The sequence below is a fragment of the Equus przewalskii genome, chromosome 7 (assembly GCF_037783145.1).
Source record: "Equus przewalskii isolate Varuska chromosome 7, EquPr2, whole genome shotgun sequence".
In the NCBI taxonomy this organism is placed as follows: domain Eukaryota; kingdom Metazoa; phylum Chordata; class Mammalia; order Perissodactyla; family Equidae; genus Equus; species Equus przewalskii.
The window spans coordinates 12,987,882-13,015,213 of NC_091837.1; the positions used below are offsets into that span (position 1 = coordinate 12,987,882).

At 56.9% G+C, this 27,332-nt stretch overlaps 1 protein-coding gene across 2 annotated transcripts; it reads left to right on the top strand.

Annotated features, from left to right (window-relative positions):
- The first annotated feature begins 1,490 nt into the window (after positions 1-1,490).
- Positions 1,491-26,176, top strand: FOXN4 (forkhead box N4). Of its 2 annotated transcripts, none has more exons than XM_070627035.1 (10): positions 1,491-1,614; positions 2,427-2,515; positions 15,737-15,882; positions 17,879-18,003; positions 18,100-18,213; positions 18,540-18,667; positions 19,270-19,366; positions 20,386-20,593; positions 22,753-23,145; positions 24,188-26,176. In XM_070627035.1, exons 2-10 carry the CDS (start codon positions 2,430-2,432, stop codon positions 24,445-24,447), a joined length of 1,557 nt encoding a protein of 518 aa, XP_070483136.1. In that variant the 5' UTR covers positions 1,491-1,614; positions 2,427-2,429; the 3' UTR covers positions 24,448-26,176. The 2 variants fall into 2 exon arrangements, with proteins under 2 accessions (XP_070483136.1, XP_008519144.2); XM_008520922.2 differs by having other exon boundaries at positions 18,103-18,213.
- Positions 26,177-27,332: the final 1,156 nt, after the last annotated feature.

The following is a 27,332-nucleotide window of genomic DNA, read 5'->3' on the forward strand; positions in this document are numbered from 1 at the left end:
ATATATGCGGGTCGGAAAACTGAGAACGTTTCACAACCATGACCTGAACTAACGTCTGTAAACTGCATTTCCCTCCCTAGAGAATGCAAGCTGATCTATTTACTCCTGGCAGAGAAGGGAAGGGAGACCAGGTGCCGCAAGAAAACCATTCAAGAGGACGTGGACCAGCGCCAAGGTCACAGCCCACCCGAAGGAAAAATGCCGTCCAGGTACACCCGCCCAGGGAGCCCCAGCTCCCTCCTGGACTGAAACACCGGGAAGAAAGGCTTCCCAGCCGCAGGTGGGGAAACGCGGTTCCGCCGCCCGGTCCGGGATACCCAACGCGAGCACAGCCTCCAGAAGCTCCGGAAGCATCGGGGGCCAGGCCCGGGCGGCGCAGCCTCGAAGGTCCACGTGCAGGCGCAGCGGCTGGGGAGTCGCCGCGGCCTGGGTTCGAATCCCCACTCCGCCCGCGCGCCCTGGGCCCGCTCATCGTCTCTCCGAGCTTGCGTTTCCCATGTGCAAAAAGGGGAACCATCCCATCTCCCAAGGGGCTGGTGTGCAGACTAATCGAGGCGGCGGAAAGAGATCAGTAAGCAAATAAAGGGTGACTGTGACCAAGATTGTTGTCACCATAGCAAATTACCCCAATGCATGTTCAAAAGGAAGGGGCCCAGGAATGCAAACTTTCTCGGGGGATCCAACTACCCCAAGCCCCGTCCGGGGCTAGAGACCTTTGTCCGCGCCCTGCCAGCCGCCCGCGGTCCGCGCCACCTTTCCCGCGCCGGGCGGGGCGGGGCGGGCCGGGCGGCGGGGAAGGCGGGAGCGCGGGCGCACCGGCGGGCCACGGGCCCCAACGGCTCGGCTGGCCCGCGGCGCCGGACCCCAAGCGCCGCAGCCGCCACCGCCACCGCCACCGCCGGGGCCCCGGCCGGCTCCGGGCCGCCTCCCTCTCCGCGCGGCCGGGGGCGCGCACTCCCGGCTCCCCCGCGGCCCCGGCAGGTGGAGGCGCCCGGCCCGCAGCCCCCTCCCGCCGCCAGCCGCGCGGGCGCCGCTCTCTTAAAGGGACAGGTGGCCGCGCTCCGCGTCTACCTGGGGCCCCGGCTCGGCCTCCTGGCTCGTCCCCGCTTTGGCGGACAAAGGGGCTTGCAACAGCTCTCTACGCCCTCCCGCCTCCTTTCCCTCGGGCAGTGACGGATGGCAAGTCTTAATACACCCAGCATCCTTTTGCAACTTAATTCTTCCAGCCCAAGTCACCCTCGCACGGCTCCTCCACGCATGCTCGCGGACATGCAGGGGCTGTCACTGTGGGCAAAGTTGGCAGAGGGGTGTCCCTAGCCCTGCGCCCCACCCCACCCGGAGCCCCGGGGCGCGCAGGGCTCGCGGCGGCTGGCAAACGCCCGTGCGATCCCCTTGACCCTGCCCTGCAGCTGACCCTTGGGGAAAAGCCCCCCGCACGGCTACTGCGCATGCTCTGAGCTGGACAGCTCCAGAGAGGGAAATTTAAAAACGGTTCGAGCTGCGACGGCGGCCAAACTGCGGACCGCGAGGGGCGAGCGCGAGGGAGCCCCCCTCCGACACCCCCGCGCGCCCCGGCAGCGCCTGCGGCGGCGGCCCGGCGAGGATCGGCTCCAGGTACCGCCTTGCAGCGCCGGCTTCGCTCCCTCCGCCCGGGCGGCGCCCTGCGTCGCCTTTCCAGGGCGCAGACCCGGGGCAGGGGCTGGGGGAGCTGCCTCTCCCTGCTCCCCTTGTCTCCTTCCCAGGAATCCTGGAATGACTTTTGGGGGCGGACTTGAGAGTCTTGGGTGGGTTTCTGTGTTCATTGCAGGCTTGGAGTTTGAGAAACTTAGGGAATTTTTTTTAGGGCTGTTTGTGTGTGGCGGGGGTGGGGTTGGGATTGGACTGGTTTTCCGGCAAGAGCATGTGGCATTTCTGAGGGCATTTCCAGAGCCCGGCCCTGCGGGGACTAGCCCCTTTGCAAGTGGGAATTTGGCTCCCCCAGAGAAACATCCATGACACATCAAGCTATCCTTTTTGGTTTATTTTTTATTTTCAAAGTGATCCTAACTGAGCTGCGGTTGAAAACATAAGGCTTGGAAGGGAATCAGGTTTCTCTGGCTCCTAGTTTGTGAGTCCACATTTTCCAAGACTTGACATTTGGATTCTAGAGTCTTCCTCTGTCCTTCCCTCTTAATTCGAAAGAACCTGGAATTTCATTCCATTTTCTTCATTGGCTTCTAAAACCCTGTAGAATTGCCCTGGGAAAGTGACCTGTGACGCTCAAGAATCCTCTAGTACTTTTTTCCCTCTTTTTTTTTTTTTTTTTAGAAAAAGTGTTCTGTTAGTTGTTTGAGCTCCATCCTTCTGAACTGTGGGAAAACTGTGGGTTTCTGCCCTGTCCATCGTTGCTGATGGGAGCTTTGTTTTCTGCTTGTCTTTTCCCCAAGGAGATGATAGAAAGTGACATCTCATCCATGATGTCAGGAATTATTCGAAACTCAGGGCAACATCGCCACCCCCCACCACAGGAATACAGGTGAGGGTTTCAGCCATAACAAACGGCGGATTTTTTCATTGCTTAAGGTGTTTATGTGCTGTTTATGGTTTCTGAAGCTGCCCAAGCGCTATCGTTAAATTAAATTATGTGATTTTGCAGGAGAGCCAGAAGGTCGTGATTTCAAAGTTGGTATCTCTTAGGCTGTGGGGGACCTGTGGCCTGGGCAGTGGGACCACTAAATGCCTGCCATCTTTTGTACCCTCCAAGAGAGGTGCCTTCCTGGGTGAGAGACTGGGCATCCTGGTGAATGTTAAGAGGACAAAAGCAGCTATTGCTTCCCCTCCGTTGGCCCCAGTGAGGCTCCAGGAAGTGCCCCCCAACCCCACAAAGCTTTCTGGGGCAGAACTGGCTTCCATTCTCCTTGGATGTTGGAAAAGTTATGAGTTAGAACTCCTGAGTTCTTAGGCTGGCTGCGTGACTTTCAGCAAGTCCCTTGCCCTCTCTGGGCCTCACTTTCTCCTTAGTTAAATGATGCTCTTGAATTAGATCGTCTTAAGGTCCCTTCTAGGTCTCATGTGTTTGAAAATGAATTAGGTGGAGACTCAGGCCAAAATAAATTATTTTTTGAGACCAGATGAAGCGAGATACAAGTTGGGTGGGGGTGGGGAGCGCCCTTCACCTTTTTGTCTTCAAAATTCAGAACTAGCAAGGCCCCTAGGGAGTCAACTAGTCCAGCCTCCTTATTTTACAGATGGGGAAACTGAGGCCAAGAAAGGCGAAGGGGCTTGTCTAAGGTCACACAACAAACAGGAGCGAGCAGGAGAAGGAGGAAGGGCCCGGAGTCCCCTCGCAGCCTCTCTCCCTTGAGTCTGGGGGGGCGGCCTGACCTGGTTCCCAGGGCCCACCCCCAAGGCAAGCAGGGTGAACAGCTCCCTCAACTCGTGGGATTACGGAGTGGGGACGGGACAGGGGCTGGCCTGGGAAGAGCAGGCTGTCACCTCGGATCAGCCATGTTTACCCAGGGGCTGTCTGGCCCCCTGGGGCCACCGCCACTCACCAGCAGTGCCTTCTGGGGCGGACCGCAGCCCCCAGTTAGAGGGAGGCTGCCCTTCTGAGAGCCAAAGGAGGCCACAAATTCAAACAGATACTTGCTGAGAGCCTGCGGTGTGTGGAGCGGGGACACCAAATGTGAGCCAGGCACGCAGCCATTTATAAGCGCCTACTGTATGCCAGCCCCCTCTCCCCGTCACTCACCTCAGCCTGGGAGGCTGCCCTGATGAGCCTGGTTGTACGGGCGGGAAACTGAGGCTCAGAGAGCTTTTCTCAAGGTCACACAACCAGAGACACCCCCACCCCCCTGGGCTTCCTTCCGGGGCTGAAACGGTTTACGTCACGGCAGGTGGAGTGGGGGCGGCCCAAGGGTGAGGAATTTAGCCTCTGCAGTCAGTTATAATCCCAGCTGCCCTGGCCATGTGGAGCTCCCTGAGCCTCAGTTTACTCATCTAAAAAATGGGGCTAGAAATAGTGCTCACTGCACGGAATTGTTATGAAGATGAAATAATGATTTCTGATTCTGCCACTTGCCAATTGCATGGTCCTGGGCAATTTCACCTCTGAACTTCTCCGCACAGTGGGGCAAATAAAAGCTGCCTCGAAAGAGTTAAATGCAATAGCTATGAAAATATCTGTGTATCCAGGGTGGCTCTCCTTCTGCCCTCCCAGCTGGAAGCCTGTGAGAAGGCTGGGCCGGCTGGAAGAGCTCAGAACCAAAGATTCTTATGGTCATAAAAGCGCCAGAGGCTGGGGCGTCACGCCGTTAGGGCAGCTGCTCTGGGGTCCACGCGTGAAGGTGCAAAATCCAGCTTTGGACAGGTCAAGTGACTTGCGTCGGTTTCCTCATCTTTAAAATGGGCACACAGGGACACCTCCCCCCCCCCCCCCCCGTGTGGTTGCTGGGAGGACTAAGCCAACAAAGCTCGCAGAGCGGGAGACACAGAACCACGAGTTGCTGTTGTCCTCACCTAGTTACGTGAAAAAGCCCAGCTGTCTGCAAGAGCGGGCCTTCCACGATGGAGGGCCCTTGGGGAAGGACGTAGAGGATCGTGGTGGCGGGAATCCCTGAATCCAGGTGCCCAAGGACCGCCCAGCAGGGGCTCCCACCAGCCCCAAGCCCAGGCACAGACTTTTCCTATTCGCATGGATTCAGGGCTGTTTTCTTGTGTTAAACAGCTAGCATATCCAGAAGGCAGAAGAACAAAATAATAGTAATAATAATAATAATAACAATAGCAGCTGGTGGTTTCTTAGCCCTTTACTACCTGCCTGTCTTGTGCCGTAACCATCCCACGACAGCAGCACTTTTGTGCTCATTTGTCAGTTGGGGAAACTGAGCCTCCACCAGATTAAATGGCTTAACAAGATGACACGGCTGGTTATGGGTAAAGTGGGGACTTGAACCTGAGGCCGTCACACCCAGAGGGTATGGTGGCCACCCCCCCACCCCCATCCTACTGGTGAAGAGCACAGGTGCTGGAACAGAACACGTTGCTCCACCACCTTACAGCTGTGTGACCCTGGACAAGTCCTTACCCCTCTCTGTGCCTCAGTTTCTTCCTCTGTGAAATAGAGCAAGGAGAGGACCCAATTTGTGGGTTGTTGGCGGGATTCTGCGCCTCCATCTAGAAAAGGTGCTCGGCCAGGCCTGGGACGGAGCGCCTTCTCATGGAGGGGGAGGGGGCTCTTAGGATAATGCAACGACTCGCCCATCCCTTCCAACCGCTCCCATTTTTCTCCCTGCGTAACAGCCCAGGAGAAGGTTATAGGCTTCTGATGTGCCCTCCCACGTCTCCAGAGAACCACTCCAAGGACCACACGGGCGGCTGGGCCAGCCTAGTTCCAGCCCCCTGAAGCCCTCCACGCAGCCGCCAGCCCCTCTATCCCCAGGGGCCATTTGACCGTTAACTTTCAATGGCCCTGTGCGTGGAGGGTGGGGGGGGACAGCAGCTGGAGGCGGCTGCCCTGTCCCCAGGGAGCTGTCGGGAGTCAGTGGCCAGGCCTAGACAGCAAATTGGCAGCAGCCTCCCTGCCGAACGATGCTGGGGCCAGGGGCCGGTGTCGGGGGGTGGGGACCAGCCCTGACCTCCCAGGCAACAGCCCACAATTTGTGCTTGACGAGGGTTCGCCTGTTTCCCCTTGGCTCAAAGGCTGGGGTGAAGTCCACTCTTAGAGATGCTGAGAAATACTTATTAAGTACCTACAGTGTGCCAGACACATGCTAAGCTCCTTAGCAAGTGCACCATCCCGTTTTATCTTGCTAGTAACAACTGTGAGGGAGGTGCGGGCAGGAGCCCACTTTGCAGACCAGGATACTGCGGCCCAGGGACACGACTTGCCCAAAGGCACACATTCGGGAAGGGGCCGAACTGCAGATTTTAACCACCTGCCCCAACTTTTGGACCTTATTCTAGAGGTCAGGTCCAACAACCTCCTTTTATGGACTGGGAAACTGAGGCCCAGAGAGGCAAGAGAAGGCAGGCTGCTGGTTCGTTGGAGCCTCGCCTTCTGCCAGGGCCACGTGGCTCAGCGGTTCTCCTGACAGATCCTTGTGCCAGACCCTCTGCAGTCCCTCCCCTGAGAAATGAGGTGACCTTGGGCAAAGCCCTTCCTCTCTCTGGACAGTGGTTTCTCATCTGTGAACCACAGCGCCCAGCACACGGTAGATGCTTAATAAATATTCATTGGGTGGATGGATGGTCGGATAAATATCACGTGAATAATAATACATCCATGGAAATACAGGAAGGCTTCATGCTCAAGGGATGACAAAATCCTGCTGTGTGGACCAGGACAGGCCGACGGTGCCTGCCTTTCCTCTTAAGCCCCCCGCTGAGCTGCGTGTGGGGACGGTTCAGTCTCTTATCAGTGTGGCTCCGCCCATCAGAGGGAAACTCCTTGCGCGGGGGAGGGGCTCCATCTGTCAGGGGCGGTGACCCTCCCAACATCCTTCCACCCCTTCACCCTTGGGCTGGCCTCAGGTGACCTTGCCGGCAAGGAAGAGAGGTGGCCTTCCTAGGGGCCAGCCCTCCTTTGGGGTCTTGTGGTTCCACCCCCTAGAAACCCAGAAATACGTGCACACACCCCCCCCAAGAACCAAGCCGAGTTCTAGAAAGGAAAGAGTCTCTTTTTCAAATTAATTCCTAATTAAGTCATTTCACATTGCGCTTACTCTTGGCCCAGCTGGGAATTTCTGAGCTTGCTACAAGACATTTGATTCTTTTTTTTCCTGTAAACGGTTACAAGAGATGTTACAAAATGTTAGCTAAATAAACACCTCCACGGAATGCTTAATCCCTTCTGTGTGGAAGTTGGACTGGGAACAAGAACAGTTGGTGCTGATGTAACAGTTCTTACTAACCACATCTCAGCAAGGCAGGGGAAACCGCTGTGTAATCAGAGTGGAAGTGACATCCCAGGTGGGGCCAGGCGTGCCTCTGTACTGCTGGGACGGTGATCTGCTGCCCCAGAGACAATATTTTTTGGGCAGACCCCTCCCAGTGGCCGTGCAAAGCAAGAGGAGAGAATGCCAGGGCTGGCCCAGTGGCACAGCGGTTAAGTTCACAGGCTCCACTTCAGCGGCCCAGGGTTCATGGGTTCAGATCCCAGGTGTGGACCTACACACCGCTCATCAAGCCATGCTGTGGCAGTGTCCCACGTGCGAAATAGAGGAGGGTTGGCGCAGGTGTTAGCTCAGGGCTAATCTTCCTCACACACACAAAAAAAGAGGAGTGAATGCAGTGGGAAAGTAGGAAGAAATGTGCTTTGAGCACCTGCTGTGTGCTGGGCCCTGTCCTACAGGTTATCTGACCTTATCCTCACAGCCACCCTTGGTGGTGGTAATTATTAGTATTATTCCATTTTACAGATGGGGAAACCGAGGCACAGAGAGGTGAAATGACTTGCCCAAGGTCACACAGCTACAAAAGGGTTGAAATGGGATTTGAACCCCAAACGGATGTTCCTTCCAGTGGACAATTGCTGCATCAATACTAAGGAACCCCGAGATAGGAAATAAAGGGTTAAATATGGGCTCTGGATTCCAGCTCTGCAGGCAAAGGTCCCCAGAGAAACCACAGTCCACCCACCAATATGCACGGCCCTGTGCACGCTCCTGCCGAGCCCCTTAGCACTGTCACATTTCACCTTTCCAGCAACAAAGGACAGTGACTGTGGGGTCCAGCTCTCCTCAGGTGGACAAATATTTGTCAAATGAAAGGATGAAAGCCTGAGCTGGTCCCTGTGGGTCTGTCATCAGGTGTAGGACAAAGTCACTCCTGTCCTCCAGGAGCTCAGCGTCTAGAAGGCGGGGTGTACAAGGAGCGATGCCCGTGTGAAACTGACGAGTGATCTGGGGAGTCTCTGCTATGTGTAGACGCTAACGGCATCATCATTCCAGGGGCAGGAAGACCGGGAGATGCTGGACTGGTCTGGGAGGGCTTCCTGGGGGAGGTGGTGTCTAAGCTGGGCAGGAAATGGGTAGAGCCTGGGGAATGCAAAATGTGTTGGAGCTGGGCTGGGCTGGGGGATCCTTTCCCCCTCCCTGACTCCAGCAGGTGTGTAATAAATGCCCGCAGGGTGCCAGGCCCTGTGCTGGGTGCTGAACAGAGCAGACGGCCTCCCAGTCCTTGATTTCCTAGAGTGGAAAGAATGGAAACACGTGGAAATGAACACCTCATTGCAAAATGCAAGCTGTTTTGCAGACGAACACACGAAGGACCACTAGGGTCGGGTGGCCAGGAAGGGCCTCTCAGAGGAGGCAACATTTAAGCTGAGATCAGAAGCATGAGAAAGAGCCATCTGTGAATGAGCGCATGGAACAGAATTCCTGGCAAAGGGAGCAGCATGTGCAAAGAGAACTTAGAATGTTTGAGGAACTAAAAATCGACAGGTGTGCTAGAGTAGAGGAGATGGGAGAGAAGGGGGCAGGAGGGGAGTGGGGAAGATGGCCAAGGGCCAGACCATGGCAAGGAGCTGGACTCTTCCTCCCCTGATGGGTTTTAAGGACAGTGACCGGCACTGATGTTCCTTTTAAAAGGTCACTGAGCGCTGGGTGTGAAATCCATCCATTCCACAAATACTGCACTGTGGTTTCTGTACCCTGAACCCAGGGGCGGCCCCTATCATCACCTCTATTCCGACACGAGGACACTGAGGCTTGAAGGCTTTGAGTCACGTGCATGAGGACCCCATTAGGAGTAGAGCTGGGACTGGAATCCAGGCCCCCCGCTCATCTGCCATCCCTCCAGCAACTCAACTGAGGAATTAAGGGCATCGTTAATCAGTGTTTGTCGGGTTGGCCCCCTGCTCATGTAGGATGGCAGCCATGGCCTCCAGTGGTGTTTTGCTTTGCCCAGGGCCACCCAGGGTCCCCTGACTGTGGCCTTGTCACCATGGAGGCACATCCTTCTAAAACCGATATGATACTTGTTTGCCCTTCCTGCCCGCAGCTTGATTTGTTTCAGCCGAACTGGCAGAGCGTCCGAGTGAAGAGGCTGCGTGCGGGGTGGATGGTTGAAATCCCAGCTCCTTTGCTGTTGTGCTGTGTGGCTGAGGGGCAGCACTTCCCCTCTCTGGGCCTCAGCCATCCCATCCGTGATAGGGCTATGATAAGTAGCCACCCACAGGCTGTGGGCAGGCGAGGGAGGGGCAGACCTAGGAGGGCTGCAGGAAAGCAGGCACGCCACGGGGCAGATGCCCCCCTTTTGCATCCCTAGGTCAACTGGAATGTTATCTCCTGGACAGAGGGAGTTTTGTCTGCTTGGCAGACCAGGGCCTGGCAAGCAGGAGTTCAGGAAACGTTTGTGGAGTGAAGCAGGTGCTTACTGAGTGTCTGACACACTGCTCCCCACGGAGCCCGTCCCACGCCGCATCCACGCTAGTCAGAGGATGTTTACGATAATGTGAACCGCTGCCAGGCGTCGCACCTCCACGGGCTGAGTGGCCCACCTGCACTGTCCCGTTCAATCCTTGCGACACCTTGCAACAGAGGTACAGGTGTTAGCACCCCCACTTTACAGATGAGCTAACTGAGGCTCAGAGGCAGATGGGGCTGGGTGGGATTCAAAGCCAGCCTGGTGGACCCGAGAGCCTGCCCTTGTGACCACTGTGCTGAACTGCCAGAGAGAGAGCAATGGGGGGGCGCCCCGGGGCCAGGGGTCCTCAGCTGAGATGGGCTCAGAATGTGGCATTGTGGGCGACCTGGGCTTCTGATGGCCCAGAGCCTTCAGAGCAAAACTCACAAGGACACGGGTAACACAGGTAAAGTGATAAGCACATAGTAGGCCCCCGGCCATGGGGGCCAGATGGTTACACTGCTGGTGGAGGATTACTCTCCTGTTGATTTTCCCAGGGTGCTACATTGCTCCTAGCCAGGCTCTGCTCCCTCCCGGACACTCCATGCTCTGACCCCTCCAGATCGGGGCCATGCCTTCAGCATCCCCTACTTCCTGGCAGAGGTGGGCTGCCTCCCTCTGCGGTCCCCCACCTCAGGCGGCCCTGCAGGCTGTGTGTCCCCGTGGCAGCCTCAGAAAGATGGGAGGGGCTCACCCTCCTCGCGTTCCAGTTGGGGAAGTCCAGGCCAGGGGAGGCTCAGGTGGGAGGCTGCTGAGGGAGTTCCCCTGGCTCGGCCTCAGCTTTCCTATCCGTGAAAGGGGGAGATGATGGCCCCAAGGGGTGTGTGTGTTTCACAAGGAGAAGATGGATGTGGCCGAGCTTTGAAAAGCAAGAAGTGCCCCCCGTGTGGGGTGGGAGCTGTTGGTGAACCACAGAAATCAGAAGGGGACTCGGGAGCCCCAGATAGAAAGAAAATTTTTATTTTCTTCTTGTCCAAAAAGCTCTCCAGTCACTAATGAGGACGCCCTGTTGGCGGTAAACCCCCCACTTGGTTTGAGAAGGGCGCACTGTCAGGGGTCACCCTCAGGACCCCTGAACTAATAGCGTAACTGCTCTTTCAGCAGAAGACCAGATGCTTCATCGGAGCTGATGCTTAAACGAGCTGCTGTCATATTCGATCAGCAGCACCTCAGCGGAGGTGCTATCAGCATTCCCATTTTACACGTGGGGAAACGGAGGCCCAGGGCAGGTGACGGTCGCGCCCCCAGGAAGAGCCCAGGCCCGCCCGCCTTGGGGGTCGTGCCTGCTCCTGACCGCTGTGCTCCTCCACCTTCCTAGAGCCCGAGAGCCGGGGGTCTGAGGGGACCTCTGATCTGCCACGACTGCTTTATAGACGGGAAACTGAGGCCTGGGGAGAGAGAGGGCTTCCCAGGAGGACAGAACTGTGGGGATGCGCCCCGGGGGTCTGCCTGCAGGCTGCTCCAATGACTGACGGGGCACCCGTCCAAAGGGACGCTGGAGGGAGCTTGGGCTCATCTTTCCCCCAACAGCAGCCTGACAGGTCATCCCTCTGCTCCTGCTTGAATGCTCCCGGGCCGGAGAGCTCACTACTTTGTGAGTCGCCCATTTTTACAGAGCCCTTCCCTGTAACTTCCTCGCTGGTGGGGGCATCTTTTCTAAGGAAACACACTAAAACTCCAGATTCCATGAAATCAGCTCCTGAAACCCAAACTCCAATCAAATTTCCAGTTGTTTAAAGGCAGTGAAAAAACACCACAGATTTTTCCATCAACATTGAAAAGAATGTTCCAGACTCTGTGCCTAGTAGAACTTTCTACAATGATGGAAATGCGCCGCATCTACGCTATCCAGTCCAGCAGCCACCGGCTGTGTGCAGCCACTGAGCACTTGAAATGTGGCTGGTGTGACGCAGAAACTGAATCTGGAATTTTATTCAATTTTAATGATTTTACATTGAAATAGCTGCATGCAGCTAGTGCTACCTATTATATAGCACAGAGCTGGGACCTCTAGAATTCAGCGCATGTCTTCACCCATTCCTCAAAGGGCAGGGAGACAGCACGGTAGGGCTGTAGCCAACGCAGTGTCTGGCTGGGGGACCCTGTGGTCCTCAGTGTCCCCATCTGGCAACTGGGCAGGTGGCAATGATAACACCATCTGCCTGCTCGGGCTCATGTGAGGATGACATGAGGTCGGTCTTGTAACCACTTTAGCTCAAGGCCGGGCACATATCAAGGGGCTCCCCCATCCCAAGCTGTGTCCACAAATTAAATAAAGTTAAGCAGGGCCTTCCACCCTGCCTGGCCCTGGGGGTTGGGGTGGGGTATCTGGAAAGCTGGTCTGTGGCTCATTTGTCTAATCCGTGAGGACTATGGCGCTCCCATCGTGTGCCGGCCTGTGCTGGGCTCTGGGGCACGGCTCCTCCCTCAGGGGGTGCGAGGTCCCTGCTTCAGCATCACGTTCTCCTGGGGCCACCTGCACCCAGCAGTCAACTCAGCCCCGTCCTGGCCTCTGCCCTGCCAGATCTGGGGCCCCCAAGACCTGGGGGCACAACCCCTGCCCTCCTGGGGATACCAGCCGGGCTCAGGAGAACTCGAACCCGGGTCTGCCTGCTCCAGTCTCGGGTGGTTCCTGCAGTGCGAGAACCAGGCTTCCTCAGGGGAGGGCTCCCGCCCTGAGTGGGGTGGCAGCCAGGGCTGTGTGAAGCAGCCTCTTCAGGAGCTGGGTCCAGAGCCGAGTTCGAGACTCAGCCCAGACCCTGGAGCCGCACCTGTGCACGATGGGGCCCAGGAAGCTGTATTTTAGCGACTCCCAGCAAGGCCCTGGGGGAAGGACGGCCCTGAGAGGGTGTGGCAGGGGCGGGGGCACAGCTCAGGTTTGACCGGACAGCTCTGGGTGCAAGTCCTTGTGAGCCCCTGGCTGCAACCTTGGACAAGTCACTGCGGGTCCCTGAGCCCCCGTTTTCTCATCTGGAAAATGGGAGAATGGCAGTCCATATCTCCCTGGGTTACTGTGATGATCAACGGAGATGGTGTGTCCCCAACTTTGGGCCCAGGCCTGGCTGCTCATTCTGGGGGTCGGTGGCCAGGCCCTGTTCCCCTGCTGTCCCAGGCATCCCAGAGGGGGTCTGGTCCCCCCTCCTGCCTGTGCCAGAATGTCGGCCCCCATATGCCTTCCCCGGGCTCCCCCAGCCCTGCTGCCCTGGAAGTGGATGTGGGTGCTCTGGAGCTCCGCCGTGGGGTCCCCTGGCCCCGCAGCCTGGCTCCTTCCTGCACCTCATTTTTTGTCACCAATCTGGCCTCAGTTTCCCCATCTGTAAAGTGGGACCCCCTGCTCCCTGGCCAAGAGGCTGTCGCAGGGACTCAAAGAAGCAGAGGATGGCTCTGTGGGAACTAAAAGTGTTGGACATGACAGTCACTGTCACGCCATCCTCTGGGCTGGTGGCCTGGGGTCAGCCTATTTCAACCAGCCCAGCAGGCATTTAAGTGGCGCCACTGTGTGCGGGACGCAGGGTGAAACGGGGCTCAGGGCCAGCCCTCAGTGAGCCGAGAGGCAGAGCGAGGGCAGAGATGGCTGTGCGGCGCTTGCTGGCCCTGGCGAGGTCTAGGGAGCAGTCAGGACACAGAGGGGTCCCTGAGCTTGGGATCTGGGTGGCAAAGACCTCCCAGAGGAGGAGCCGCTCCTGGGCTGGAAGGAGCCCCAGCCCTGGTCCTTTTCTGGACTGTGAAATTGGGAGCAAACTGCTTCCCCTCTCTTGGCCTTGGTTTCCCTGGGCAAAATGAGGGGTAGGGTCAAATGATGCCTGAGGGGACTCCGGCATTAAGAGGCCAGAAGACAGAGCTGGAAGCGAGCCTCCAGGATGGGGGCGGGAAGAGCCAGCAGGCATGCCCAGCAGGGGACTGGCAGAGGCAGGGAGCAGCCGTGCTTGGGTGCACCGGGTGGGCCGCTGCTGGGTCCCACAGGAGTGGGGAGGGGGCCGAAGTGATGGGGAGGCAGTGGGACTCACAAACAGCCGGAAAAAGTACTAAGGAAAGAACCATGAGCAGAGCACTGTGCCCTCAGCCCCTGCTCCGTGCTCAGCTGCACCAGGCAGGTCCCTCGTGTGATTCCGAAACAGGCTCAGGGCACTGAGTGACAGCTCAGGGTCTGTTTCTCTGTCTGTAAAGTGGGGATGGCAGGTAGCCCAGGGTGTGCTCAACAAATGGGAGCTGCTGGTGGGAGCAACCACAGAGGCGGCCTGTGTGACCCCAGAGCCCAAAGCTTCTGGGTACTTCCGGTCCCCTGAGAGCCTGGCTCATATTATCCTTAACATTAATGTTGATGTTAATATGAATGACAGCTACGTCAGACACTCCTCCAGGTCTTTACAGGCGATAACACATTTAATCCTCACGACACCCTATGAGCAAGAAACCATTATTACCCCATTTTACAGATCAAAAACTGAGGCCCAGAGAGGTGAAGTCAGTGGCCCAAGGACACACAGGTAAGCAGAAGACAGGATTAGAACCCAGAGCCCAAGCTCTTAACTGCCATGTGTGCTGTGTCAGAGTCACCTACCCAGAACTTCTGCTCCACGATGGCGCCCAGGAATCTGGTTTGTCTACAAACCCCCACTGCCATTCAGGGCGCTCTGGTGGACCCTGCCTTGAGAAACCTGCCAGCAGGGGCTCACCTCCACTTCTCCCTGTGGCCTTGGCAGCAGGCAGAGTGGTGAGGGCAGTGGGGAGGTACAGCAGGTTACGGAGCATGAGTGGGACGTGCACCACCAGACGTGGTTGGCCAGCCACGGGGTGAGGAAGGGTGGGTGGGCGCCAGCCAGGCAGCCCTGAGTGCGGGCAACACACCAGGCCCTGCCCCTCGGCCTCACCCCGTGGTCTCCAGGGGCCCAAGGGGACAGATGGCATCGCCCAGGCCTGGGCCATGGCTGTCACTTGGCCAGATGAGTTATGCGCAGGCCGAAGGGGCGGCAGCCGGGGGGCTGCAGAAACAATGGCATCGAGACCCAGGACAATGGGGCCACGTGCCACAGGGGCAACAGTCGTTTGTCACACAATGGGCCGCCAGGGGACGGCAGCCGGGCCAACTGCTGCCACTGACACTGGCCGACCGAGTTTTCAAATCGTTTCCAGGCCCTGTTTTCCTACGAGGCAGCCAATCGCTGGGACAGCCGGGCAGTCACCTGATGCCAGCTCGGTGGGCTGAGGGCCCAGGCCCGGGGACAACTGAGCCGCAGTGGCCATGGCAACGCTAATTGTGGCCCTAAAGCACAAGGAAAGAGAAGGCAGGAGAGAAGGGAAGGAGAGGGGAGAGAGACAGGGAGAGAGAAACGGAGAGAGACTAGCAGAGAGAGGAAGAGGGAGAGGAGGAGGGGGAGGAGGAGGGGAGCATCTGTGGGAGGCGGCCGCGCAGCCGGTAGGAGGGCAGAGGCTGGTGTCCCACTGGGTCCTCTGTCAGATGCACCAGAAATCCAGAGGCTCCCCTCTTCTCTGTGAGGCCCCGAGACACCTAGTTTGGAAACTTGGACCTTTGAATTTGGACCGTGGGCCTCTGGGCAACAAACCAGAAAGCGCCAGCTGGGGGACGGCAGGTGCAGTGGGGTCTGCTGTGAGCTCCTGGCCGGTTTGCGGCCATGTTATAACATGGACAAGATGCTGTTGTGGGGCCCCGGGCCCTCGGAGCCCCATGGAGAGCCTGACTCAGGGGCGCCGGGGAGTCAGGGTGACCCAGATCAGGGTCCCTGTCTGGCATCCCAGATGGGCAGCCTTTTTCCTTCCATGGAAGGCAATGTTCCTGCTCGTGAAGCTGTTGAGGGGTGGTGGGCAAGGGTCCTGACTGCAGCCGCAGTGGCTGCCTGGGGTCGTGTGAAGAGCTTGGGCTCCAGGCCATGCTGCCTGGGCTCCAGCCCCACCACTTCCTCTTCCATGTGGCCTTGGGCAAGTGGCTCAGTGCTCTGAGCCTCAGTTTCCCCATCTGTAAAATGGGAATAATGACAATACTACCCACCTGATAGGGTGACTGGGAGCGTTCAATGGGTTAATGCCTGTGAAGGACTTGACACGGTACCTGGCACCCAGTAGTTGCTCCATAAACATCAGAGTTTATTATCTTGGGTGGGGCTGAGTGAGATGTGGTAAGTGAGTGAGTGAAGGAACCATCTGAGGATGTGCAATCTGGCTGCCACACGGGGGATCCCGGGCCCAGGTTCCCATGTGCAGCCCTGGGGATGGGCAGAATGGATGGCGAGGGTGGCCCAGGGAGGTGAGGGGTCAAGGGGGTGATTCCAGAAGTAGGGGAGCCCCCCAGGAGATGAACTCAGCTCCCCGCCTGAGCTCCTGTCCCTCCCTGCAGGCTCCTGGCCACCAGCAGTGATGAAGACCTTCCTGGGGACCTGCAGTCGTTGTCGTGGCTCACAGCGGTGGACGTGCCGCGGCTGCAGCAGATGGCGAGTGGCCGTGTGGACCTGGGCGGCCCCAGTGCGCCACACCCACACCCAGGTAGCCTCAGGGGCAACGTGGGGAGGGGTGAGGATGCTGCGGGCAGGGGAGAGGCCAGCACCGCCACCCACCCGCCGTGTGGCTGTGGCCGGGTCATTCTCTCTCTTTCTCTCTCCGAGCCTGTTTCCGCGTCTGTGAACGTGACTGATTCTACCTTCCTCCGAGGGAGGTGGTTCAGTCATTTGCTCACCACTGTGTGCCGGGCCCTGCGTGAACTGAGGTTTCAGTGAAGCAGTCAGACCTGCCCCTTCGCTGGGAGACGGTGAACAGCCAGAGCAGTCAGCAAACGATGGCCCGAGGGCCAAAGGCGGCCCGTGGCCTGTGTTCGTACAGCGTTTCTGTTAAGAACGGTTTGTACGTTTTCGGAGGATTGTAACAAAATGAAGATAGAGACCACAAGGCTGGCAAAGCTTAAAATACTTGGCATCTGGCCTTTCACGGAAGAAGTTGACTGACCCCTGATCTGGAGATTCAGACAGATGATACATGGAAAGTACGAAGCGCAGGGCCCAGCACACAGTAGGTGCTCAATAAATGGCAGCTGGTTGCAGTTATAGCATGTGGATTAAATGCCTAGAGACACAGAAAGCGCTGAAGAAACACAATCATACCAGTACATTCAAAGTACCAACAGTTGAAAAACTAGTGTCTGGCAGTATTTCCTTCACTGGACAAATTGTTCCTGGCCAAAGCGTCCATAGCGGAGGTTAGCGAACTCTTTCTATAGAGGGCCAGGTAGGAAATGTTTGAGACTCTGTGGCCGATGCTGCCTCTGATGAAACTACTCAACTTGGCCGCTGCAGCGCTAAACCAGCCATCGACAATATGGAAACGCGTGCGTGTGCCCAGGTGCCAATAAAGCTTTATTTACAAAAACAGGCATGGGCCAGATTCGTCCTGCAGCCATGGTCTGTCAACCTGTGATCCAGAACCCCCAGGGGACAGCTGTGTGACTTTGGGCAAGTGCCTTCCCCTCCGCCCTGTTTCTTCATCTGTGCTGAAAGAACTGTCCTGATAAGGTGTTGTGAGCATTCAGAGTAGAAAGCATGCTGCACACAGTAGGTGTTCAATAAATGGTAGCTGAAGTAAGGAAGCCCCTTCCTCCTCACTGTGTCACCACACGCCTCCTGTGTGCGTGTCACTGTGCCAGGTGTCTGGAGCCCTGAGTCACATAAGATGTGGTCCCAGTTCTCAGGGAGCTGAGGGCCTGGTCAGAGAAGGACAAGGCAGACAGACCAAGGCACAAACGATGAGCCCAGGTGGCAGCTGGAGCTCGGAGGAGAGCTGAGGGACCCAGGCTTCCTGGGAGAGACGGCCCGAGGGCAGGATCCCCTTGCAGGGCAACTTTGCTTGATTGGAGGCAGCTCCCTAAAATCTCCTGGTGCAGTGAGAATCTGTGATAGATCAGCAATGTCTAGCACAGGCAGAGCGCTGGATGGGGTGTGGGTGTGTACCTCTGCTGTTTCTGAGCTGACCCTTGGCAGAGGAGCAGGCTCGGCAAAGGGGACAGGAGGCACAGAGTCATCTGGACCTAAACCTAGAGGCTCTGGGGAACCAAGACACGCTTTTGAGGAGAGAGGAACAAAGAATTGGAGTTTGAACTTCATGGAGGACAGGGAGCGAGGTAATAATTACACCATCATTATGACTTATTAGAGACCGATATTTATTGCGATGTTATCAGGTGTCCAGCAATGTGCTAAGCGCTTTATAGACATCGTCTCAGGTAACCCTCACAAGAACGTCACAGGTGGGTAACATCAGTAACCCCATTGTACACATGAGGAAACTGAGGATGGCCCAAGGTTACACAGCTGGTAGGAACCCACTCTTCACTACGACACCCCAGGGAAGTGATGTGCCAAGCACCTACTGTGCACCTGGCACCAATGGTGGGGATGGCTCCATTCTCTGGAGGTCCTCAGGGCCTGGGCTGTCTGGGCCCGTGGCCACCGTTCCTCCAGCTCAGCGGTGTCTCTGTGCTTCCCTCCTGCAGGAGCCTTGGCTGGGGCAGCTGACCTGCATGTGGGAGCCACCCCAGGTCCCCTGCTCCACGGCCCGGCTGGCATGGGCCCCCAAGGCGTGCTGGGCTTGGGCCCCTTGGCCAGCCATGGAGCCAACGTAAGTGCTACCACATGGGTCCGAAGCAACAGGAGCATCTCCCAGGCTGGGGTGCCCCCCACCCTGACCCTCTGTCTCCTCTTCTCCTGGTCCCAGCAGATGAGCCAGTTCCCTGTGGGGGGCCAGCCCTCACCCCGTCTGCAGGACCCTCCACAGCTGTACTCTCCCGCCTCCCAACCACAGTTCCCGCTCCCCCTGGGCGCCCAGCAGGTACTGGCGCTCAGAGGGGCCCAGGACTCGGAGGCAGACACCGTTGGCTTGGGCTGGCCAGGGACCTCTCTGAACCTCAGTTTACTCACCCGGAACACGATGATACTGCTCCCACCATACCCACGGCATGGGGTCATCTACTCAGTTCTCCCCCAAGCCCTGCAGTGGCTGGGGAGCAGGTCGTCTCCTGGGGCTGGAAACCCCAATCTCGCTTTTCGAGACTCGGCTGGGCTGGGCTGGGGTTTTTGAGTGGCTTATGCTCTCTCTCACCTTCTCTCTCACCTTCTCTCTCTCTGCCACCCTTCCCCTGTCCCGCCTGTGGGAAGTGCCCTCCTGTGGGCCTGTGTGGCCCCCCATTTGGGGCACGGCCTCCCTACCCCCAGCCCCGTGGGGCCGTGCATTCATCCCAGGACCTGCACCCCAAACACTACCCCAAGCCCATCTACTCGTACAGGTGAGGTGAGGGCGGGCTGGCGGGCTCGGGGAGGAGAGGGCTGAGGGCTGCCTTGGGGCATCTCGGACAGCAAGGGCTGGTGGCCCAGACTTCCAAACAGGAGGTCTGGGGAGTGGGGAACCCCCGGGGGGGGACCTGCTCTCAGGAAGGACCATCATGTGGTCTGTCACCCCCCAGCATTGAGAAACCACTCCAGACACTGAGCCCAGTGCCCCACTCCGTCACTCACAAGCTGTGAGGCCTTGGGAAAGTGGCTTGGCCTCTCTGAGCCTCAGTTCCCTGTCATAGAATAAGTCATCAAAATAACAGTATTGTGGACCTCACAGGAGTCTGGGGAGAGGGGAAGCAGCCTAGTGAGAGGCTACAGGCCTAGAGGCTCACTATGGGGAGGGGATGAAGACAGCCTTCTCAAATCAGTATCAAGGGCTGAGTTCAGGGTCAAGGAGAAGGGCAGGGCCGTGAAAAGGTATCCAGGGCTCACACTCTGATTACGAGGGGGCTGCTACCTGTGGGGTCGACCAGGGCAGGCTTCCTGGCAGAGGGGACCTGGGACTGTCAGCCCAGATGCCTTCATGCCCGGCCGCCCCACCTTTTGCCTCCAGCTGTCTGATCGCCATGGCCCTGAAGAGCAGCAAGACTGGCAGCCTGCCTGTGAGCGAGATCTACAGCTTTATGAAGGAGCACTTCCCCTACTTCAAGGTGAGGGGCCCCAGCCCCGGGCAGCAGTGCTGGAGCTGCTCTGGCCTCTCCCTGGCATGACTAGAGCCCAGGAGTGGCTGCAGGCCAAACTGGGCCACCCTTTTGGGCCCCATTATGTCCACAGACACCTGCACATGGGCACTTGCACAGATATGAGCAAAGAAATTCAGAAAGAGGAGGGAGCATTTGAGGTGGGCTCTGACGGATGAAGAGGAGTTTGCAGGCATCCCAGGGGCAAAGGGTAGAGGAGGCCAACCCAGTTAGTCAGCACAGACTCAGCAAAACATAATGAGGCAAAAGACAGACCTGGCGGGAGCCTCTGCCTCTCTGAGCCTCAGTTTTCTCATCTGTAAGATGGGGAGAATGATACCCAGCTGGGAGGTTAGTGAGGATTCTGCGTGTAAAGCGCCTGGCAGCTCATGGCACATGGTTGGCCGTTAGGAGTGTTATGTTTGTTGGCATCAAAGGAAAAAAAGGAGCAGGAGGTCAGAGAGTACCAAGCTTTGGGGTTGCTAGCCTGGACAGTGTCCTTAGCAGAATTATTGCAGCACAGTGCGCGTGTGTGTGTGTGTGCGTGTGTGTGTGTGTGTTTAGGGTATTAAGTGCATTGTAAAATACCTGGTTACCGAATAACAAAGTAATGGGTATTTAACAATGACTGGCATTTAATATACTGGACTGGTTATCCGTGTTTTAGCATCATCTCGCTTGCTTTCTCCCTGAGTCGGGGAGAGCGAGAGAAGATCCGACAACCCTGAGCCTCATCCTCGGGTATTAACCATTGGCTGGAGCTGAAGTACAGCTGCCCCTTTAATGAGGGCATGGGCCCTTCCGTTTGCCACAGTCCCCACCGCTCTCTCGTGTATTCCCACGTGGAGGTTGAGTGTCGGACACTGTCATTTTACCCCGTCCACTGTTGTGTGCTGCCCCTGTAGGCCCGCATGTGCGATGTCCCTGGAGAGGAAGGGTTTATCGGGAGGTCTCTCAGGGCGTCTCCTGTGTGCCCATGTCTCCCGTAGACGGCTCCCGACGGCTGGAAGAACTCGGTACGGCACAACCTGTCGCTGAACAAGTGCTTCGAGAAGGTGGAGAACAAGATGGGCGGCTCCTCGCGCAAGGGCTGCCTGTGGGCCCTGAACCTGGCGCGCATCGACAAGATGGAGGAGGAGATGCACAAGTGGAAGCGGAAAGACCTGGCCGCCATCCACCGGAGCATGGCCAACCCCGGTGAGGCCTGGGCCCGCGCCAACACACGCGCGCACACACACACGCAGCACATCCTGCCCAGCCGGCGGCCGAGCCCAGCCACAATGGCGGGGTCACAGGCGGGCGCCCCGTGAACCCCCCTCCTGTGAATACACCTCCCTCCCCCGTCTCCAGTGGCCGGGAAATTGAGGAGCCTGGTCAGAAACACATGAAAACCTGTTGACCATCACTAGCAAACCCCGGTTTCTCACACAGAAATGCCGAACGCAACAACCACGGGGTGACACCGCTTTTTACCTTTCCCACCACATTGGCTGAGGTTTTAAAAAGTAATAAAATGATAACACCCACTGTAGGCCAGGAAGTGGAGAAGTGGGCATCTTCATAGACAGCTGGTGGGGATGGAAGTTGTTAAACGTTTACAAGGCAAACTAATGTATCAAAACCCTGCAAACTGTACCGATTATTCTACTTCTGGCAATTTATCTTGTGGAAATGAAAGATTTGAGCAAAAGGTTTATGAACAAAGTTATCCATCCAAAATCTATTTCTAAGAGGAAAAAATTGAAAGCAATCTAGACCGCCTACAATAGGGGATTAAGTAGATAGAATGTCATATCATGCCAGTATTAGAGATAAAAATATTTTTGGAATATAAAGAAATGTTCCTGCTACAATAAGTGAAAAGAGACGTGTTACGAATTAATATAGCCAGCATGATCACATTTTAAAATGCATCTACATCCACGCCCATTTATATATATATATGTATGTATGTTTTATCTGTATACGCACAAGTGTATATGTATATACATATATAACACATACATAATGTACATAAATAACTATATATAGAGAGAGACAGAGAAACAGAGAGAAACCAGAAGGGGGAAATATACCAAAATCTTTACTTGAATGGAGAGACCACTGATAGTTTTTACATTCTTCACGTGTTTCTTTATTTTCCAAATCTTCTACCCTGTTCATGAATTACTTTTATATTTTATATAGAAAAAAATATTGCATCTGCTTTTTTTTTAAAAAAAATTAAGAGACGTGAAGGGGTGGGCCTACTGGGGACATAGGAACGGAGTGTGTGAAACGGGGGCTGACCCCGCCCAGCCTTAGGACTTCGAGACTTCGGCCTGGCACCGTGTCTGAGGCTCGGGTGTGCAGGGGGACGGGAGGATAGCTCAGAGACGAACAATGAGGGGGAGAAGGGCCACAGCGGGATCCAACAGACCCTCAGCTGAGGGGGTACCACATGACCCCCACCCCACAGGGAGCTCTGGGGGCTGGCTTGAGTCCCAGGGCCGGTCTGGACACATTCAGTGTGAGATCTTGGGCGGGCCATTTCTCCTTCTAGAGTCTAAGTGTCCTTGTTTCTTAAATGAGTGTGACCCAAATAGATCTTGGGACCCTAGTGGTCCAGTCTCAAAACTGCGCTGCGTTCCATGAGGCACAAGGCAACGACCACAAATAAGAGTGATTTCAGTCTCCTTTCCATCCAGGAGCGTTGAGGAGGATTCCATCTTTTACCCACAGTAACGCTTCTTCGTGTCTCTCCAGTAGCAGGGAGTGCCAGGGCCCCTCGCATGTTAATAAATTTGTCCCAGTCGGCAGCCCCTGCTGTGCCTCCCCTTGCAGGGCTGTTAGGAGGTTCTGGCACAGTCTGGCAGTTACAGCACAGCCACCTGTCACTTAACAGTGGGGACACATTCTCAGAAATGATTGTTAGGCGATTTCCTCGTTGCGTGACCATCGTGGAGGGACTTACACACACCTCGACGGGACAGCCTCCTACACACCGGGGCTCTACGGTCCTGATCTTAAGCGACCACCCTCATATATGTGGTCCGTCATTGTCCAGAATGTCGTCCTGTGGAGCACGACTGTGCTTTCCTTTAAGGCGCTGTCGCAGTGAGAGGAACTGATGTTATTAGCTGAGCCTCCCCTCGTTCCTCAAAGTCACTACTCAGTTTGTGATTTCAGTACTTTTCCACAATGACCCTGTGCAGAGTATATGATGTCACCTCATAGATGAAGAGACTGAGGTTCAGAGAGTCCAAGAGGCTTGCTAAGGTCACACAGGTGACAATGCTGGGATTTGAACCCAGGCCTGAGCTGGGGCCCTGGAACCGCACGGTGGCTTCTGAGTGACCTCTCCCCCTTGCCTGCAGAGGAGCTAGACAAGCTGATCTCAGACCGGCCGGAGAGCTGCCGACGCCCTGGCAAACCGGGGGAGCCCGAGGCCCCTGTGCTGACCCACACCACCACAGTGGCCATGGCCCATGGCTGCCTGGCTGTCTCCCAGCTGCCGCCCCAGCCCCTGATGACTCTGTCCCTGCAGTCAGTGCCCCTGCACCACCAGGTCCAGCCCCAAGCACATCTGGCCCCAGACTCTCCCGCCCCAGCCCAGACCCCACCCCTGCACGCCCTGCCGGACCTGAGCCCTAGCCCTTGCCCACACCCCGCCATGGGAAGGGCCCCTGTGGACTTCATCAACATCAGCACCGACATGAGCACCGAGGTGGACGCCCTGGACCCCAGCATCATGGACTTCGCTCTGCAGGGTGAGTTGGGGGAACGGGGTGATGGAGACAGACCGGGAGGGGAGAGGCTGGGGTGCCGGAAACACAGGGAAGGGGAGGGAGAGGAAGACTCTGCATTTCCCCTACAGCTCACTCCTTCAACCACCTAGGAGTAGCGAATCACAGCAAGCATTTAATGAGCGCTTACTGTATACCAAGCTCCATGCCAAGCACTGCAACGGTCCCATGAGGTCACTGCCATTTCATGTCCCCATTCGGCTAATAAGGAAACTGAGGCAAAGAGAAAGGAAGTCACTGGCCTGAGGTCACCTGGCTAGTAAGTGGCAGAGCCAGGATTTCAACCCAGGTCTGTCTGACCCCAAACATTCAATCAGTAACTGCTTCCACTTGCACGTGCCAACCTCACGCCAGGCCACGCTCTGCCCCACTGCCCATCACACGGTCAGTCTCGATCCATGGGGAATGAACGAAGGGAGGAAGGAAGGAACAAAGGCATCAACAAGGGAAGCTCGGATTTCAGTGAAGGCTCATGATTGAGTCACCAGCATTGGTGCACCTACTGTGTGCCAGCCAGTGGCCGAGACATCCTCTGCCCTCAGGAATTCCCCGTGTAGTGAGGGAAATGGACTAGTTAGCAGGTTAGTCAGCAAGTTAGTAAGTCAGTTATAGCCGTGAAATGGGTATGTTTGAACCTCCCTGCCTACCGCCCTGGATTCTTGTTAGTGAAACCGCCCAAGGAAAGGGAGGCCATTGTGTGTCCTGGGCCTTGACCGTGAGCTTCTGCTGAAGGAGGGCTGTGTGCTTACACACATCCCCTTGTTTGATCCTCGGGCACCATCTCTGATCATCTCCATTCCATTCCAAGGAGCTGGAAGTGACATTGCCAAGGAACCCCTGCGGGGTGGGAGGGGGCCCGGGGCCGGAACTCTGGCTCCTCCACACCTTTCTCCTCCAACACGTGGCCTTAAATCCCGCTTGTGCATAGTCTTGCCTCTTACTGAGGATGAGCCTCGAGTCTGTTGGCAGGAAGGCAGCTCCCCCAAGGCGCTTGTGTCTTTGACAGGGAACCTCTGGGAGGAGATGAAGGAGGAGGGCTTCAGCCTGGACGCGCTGGGGGCCTTCGCGGACTCCCCACTCAGCTGCGAGCTGGGGGCCTCGGGCCTGACCTCCGTCTCTGGCGGCAGCCACCAGTCCTTCCCAGACTCGCAGGGAACGGGTCTGTACGCCACATACTCGACCCCCGACAGTGTGGCCGCATCCGCCGCCGCCTCCCCATCTCAGTACCTGGGCGCCCCGGGGAACAAGCCCATAGCCCTCCTTTGAGCTGCAGCCACGCCTGCCCAGGAACCCGGGCCCGCAGGGAGCGGACCGAGCTGGCTGTTCCAGAAGAAGGGCCCTGCCCCACCTCCATGGGAAGCCTGTGGGACCTCCCCAAGTAAAAGGACAGCGGGGAGCGGACGAGCATCCTGGCTCCCCTAGCCCCGACGCTCCTGCGAGAGCTGAGACGCGAGGCTGGCAGGGCTGAGAACAAGGTCTCTCCAGCCTGCCTCCACGCTGGGCTCCCTCTGGGACGCATTGGTGAGCCAGGGAACGGCCCTGGCCGGAAGGCTCTGTAATTTATTCTTCTGGAATGACATATCCAACTCAGCCTCCCATGGATGGGCCCTGAGGCCACGCGTGGAGCTGGCAGACTGTCGAATTTCTCTTGGACCAGAACAGGCTGAACCCTGACATGGGCGCCCGCCCTGCCGGCCCCCTTCTCCCGTTGTCTGTTAGAATTCCACAGAGGAGACCCCTGCGCCATGCTGGGCACCGTGACCCCACACACGTGTATTTATATTTATTGAGACCTGTCCTCACCACCTCTTCGAACCAGCCCGTGGCCCCTCCCCACATCCCGGCGATCCTAACCCTAAATTCTCTGAGATTCTCGGCTCCCACTGGCTCTTCATCCCTTTGCGGCCTTAGGCTGCTTTTGAGAACAAACAAGCGTTTTGATACTATGAAACATCCTCTTTTTTAAAATTAGATATTTTTCTGATTGTTCCGTCATGATTCGCATCTCTCGCCTCGTGCACCTAAGAGGAGAGGTGTGCTAGTTTGCGGTCCAAGGAGCTTTCTAAGGGCAAGTCGGGATGGGCCTAGGAGAAATGGCAGGGGCTTTTTGTACTGGAATTTAAGAACCCCCGATGGGAAGGAGGCAAACTGTGAACCATGTAAGCTTGACCCACGAAGCGAGTGGGGCTGACGAAGCTGCAATGAGGAGTGACAATTTATCGTCACTTCTTGGCCTATTTCATTGCCGATGACCGCGTTATGTTTTTTTCTCTCATTGCCAGTGACTGCCTTTCCAAGTGGCAGGTCCTGCAGACAGCTGGGTCAGGCGGGAGTCAAGGGAAAAGAGAAGGTAAACAGTCTTCCAGCTAAGCTGAGACTGAGAACCTGCAGTAGCAGCTTGCACTCTTGTCCCCTCTTGACCAACTGGAGGTTTGGCTCCTGTGTCTGGGAGTTCCCAAACCCAGAGCCAGAATTTTCCAATTAAGCAACAGATCCACCACCTGGGAGGTTGGGTGTTTAGGCCTGTCTTGAAGGATCACCTTTAAGCCCTTCTTAGTTCTGGGACTTTCCACTGAGCATCCACCATCTTTAGACACACCCTGGTGCCGTCTGTCTGACCAGCCCGGCTCAGCTGCTTTGTGTGACGTGACCCCCGATGAGTTAAGACATTTGAGTTGTTGTTAATGAAGACCCCGTGTTTGGGCGACCCCAAGACTGTGTAAGCGTAGCATTGAATACCTGCCTTCTGTCAATAAAGGCTGGACGGCAGCTCTGTGGCTCGGAGGGAAGTGGGAAGGGAGGTAAAGGAGGACGCCACTCACTCACCTCTCACAGGGGAGACCCCATTTACAGATGGGGAAACTGAGGCCCAGAGAGGCAGCACCACAGCGGCACTGAACCCAGGTCTTCTGATTCCAGGTTCCCATCGTGCCAGAAAGTGGGCGGAGTTTGTCATTATCAATAAAATTAGCATGGCTGCTGTTTATGTCCCTCAGTTCGAGGCTCTTGGCAGGCGTTCTCTCAGACAGCAATGTGAACCCCGTTTACCCTCAGAAAGTGGAGGCTCAGAGAGGTGGGGTCACCTGAAGAGGCAGGGTTGAGTCTGGTGTTCCAGACAGCGGAGCGGGGCCCAGTGGGGCTGCTGGCAGCTGCCTCGGGTGCACGCCTGCAGGCAGGAGACACACCTGTTCAGCCCCAGGCCTTGGGCGGGTCAGTGCTGGAAATCAGCTTGTTCCACCCTCATTACAACCCAAACAGGCGTGTCTTATTAGTTATTAAACCCATTTGTCAGATGAAGCCACTGAGGCTCAGAGGAATAAAGCAGGTGACTTGCCACCCAAGATAACAGCAAAAGATTGTATTAAGTAGAAACTAACTCTGAAGCCCACCCAGGAGGTGGCTTGCAGCCTCACATGGGAAATCCGATTCACGCACACGCCACGATTAGCGAGGAAGGGAGCGTGGGGGGTGACGGGGCTGTGGGGGGCATCGGGCAGGGCTGAAAGGGCTCCCCCTCAGTGGAGACCAGGCAGCCGGCAGGGGAGGGTGCCTGCAGCCAGCCAGGGCTGCCTTTCTCTCCCCAGCACCCCTCCTCGACTTGGCTCCAGGGTGGCCCTGTGTCCCAGGCCGGGCTAAAGAGAGCATCACAGCCCCCGGCCACCCCCAGTGATGAGTTGGGGTTGGGGGGGGCGAGCGAGGCAGGCTGTGTTGGTCACAGCCAATGAACGTCACCCCGAGGACCTTATAAAAGCTACGGGACAGGGGCGAAGGGCTGGGAGGAGGAAGCCTGAGCAGGCGAGTCACCACGTGGTGGTGGACTGGGGAGCCCTTCCTTGGGTCTGACAGCCATGCCTTACACAGGCAGGTGGGGCCAGGTATGCAGAGAGTCAAGGCAAAAACGCCAAGGTCACAGAGGCACAGCTGTAGGCGAGAGTTCTGGTCACACCAGCGCCCCCCGCACAGGGGCCACGCCGATGCCAGACGCGGCAGGAAGGAGAGACCAGAGGAATGAGGCTTCACGGAGCTTCTCCCTGAAGCTGGGTAACTAACGGGGGACAAATACAACCCGTGCCCCCTGAGCACCCGCCACGTGCCGCACCGGGTTAGACGCTCGTCAGGAACATCTCCCTGAAACAGAACCACCACCGCAC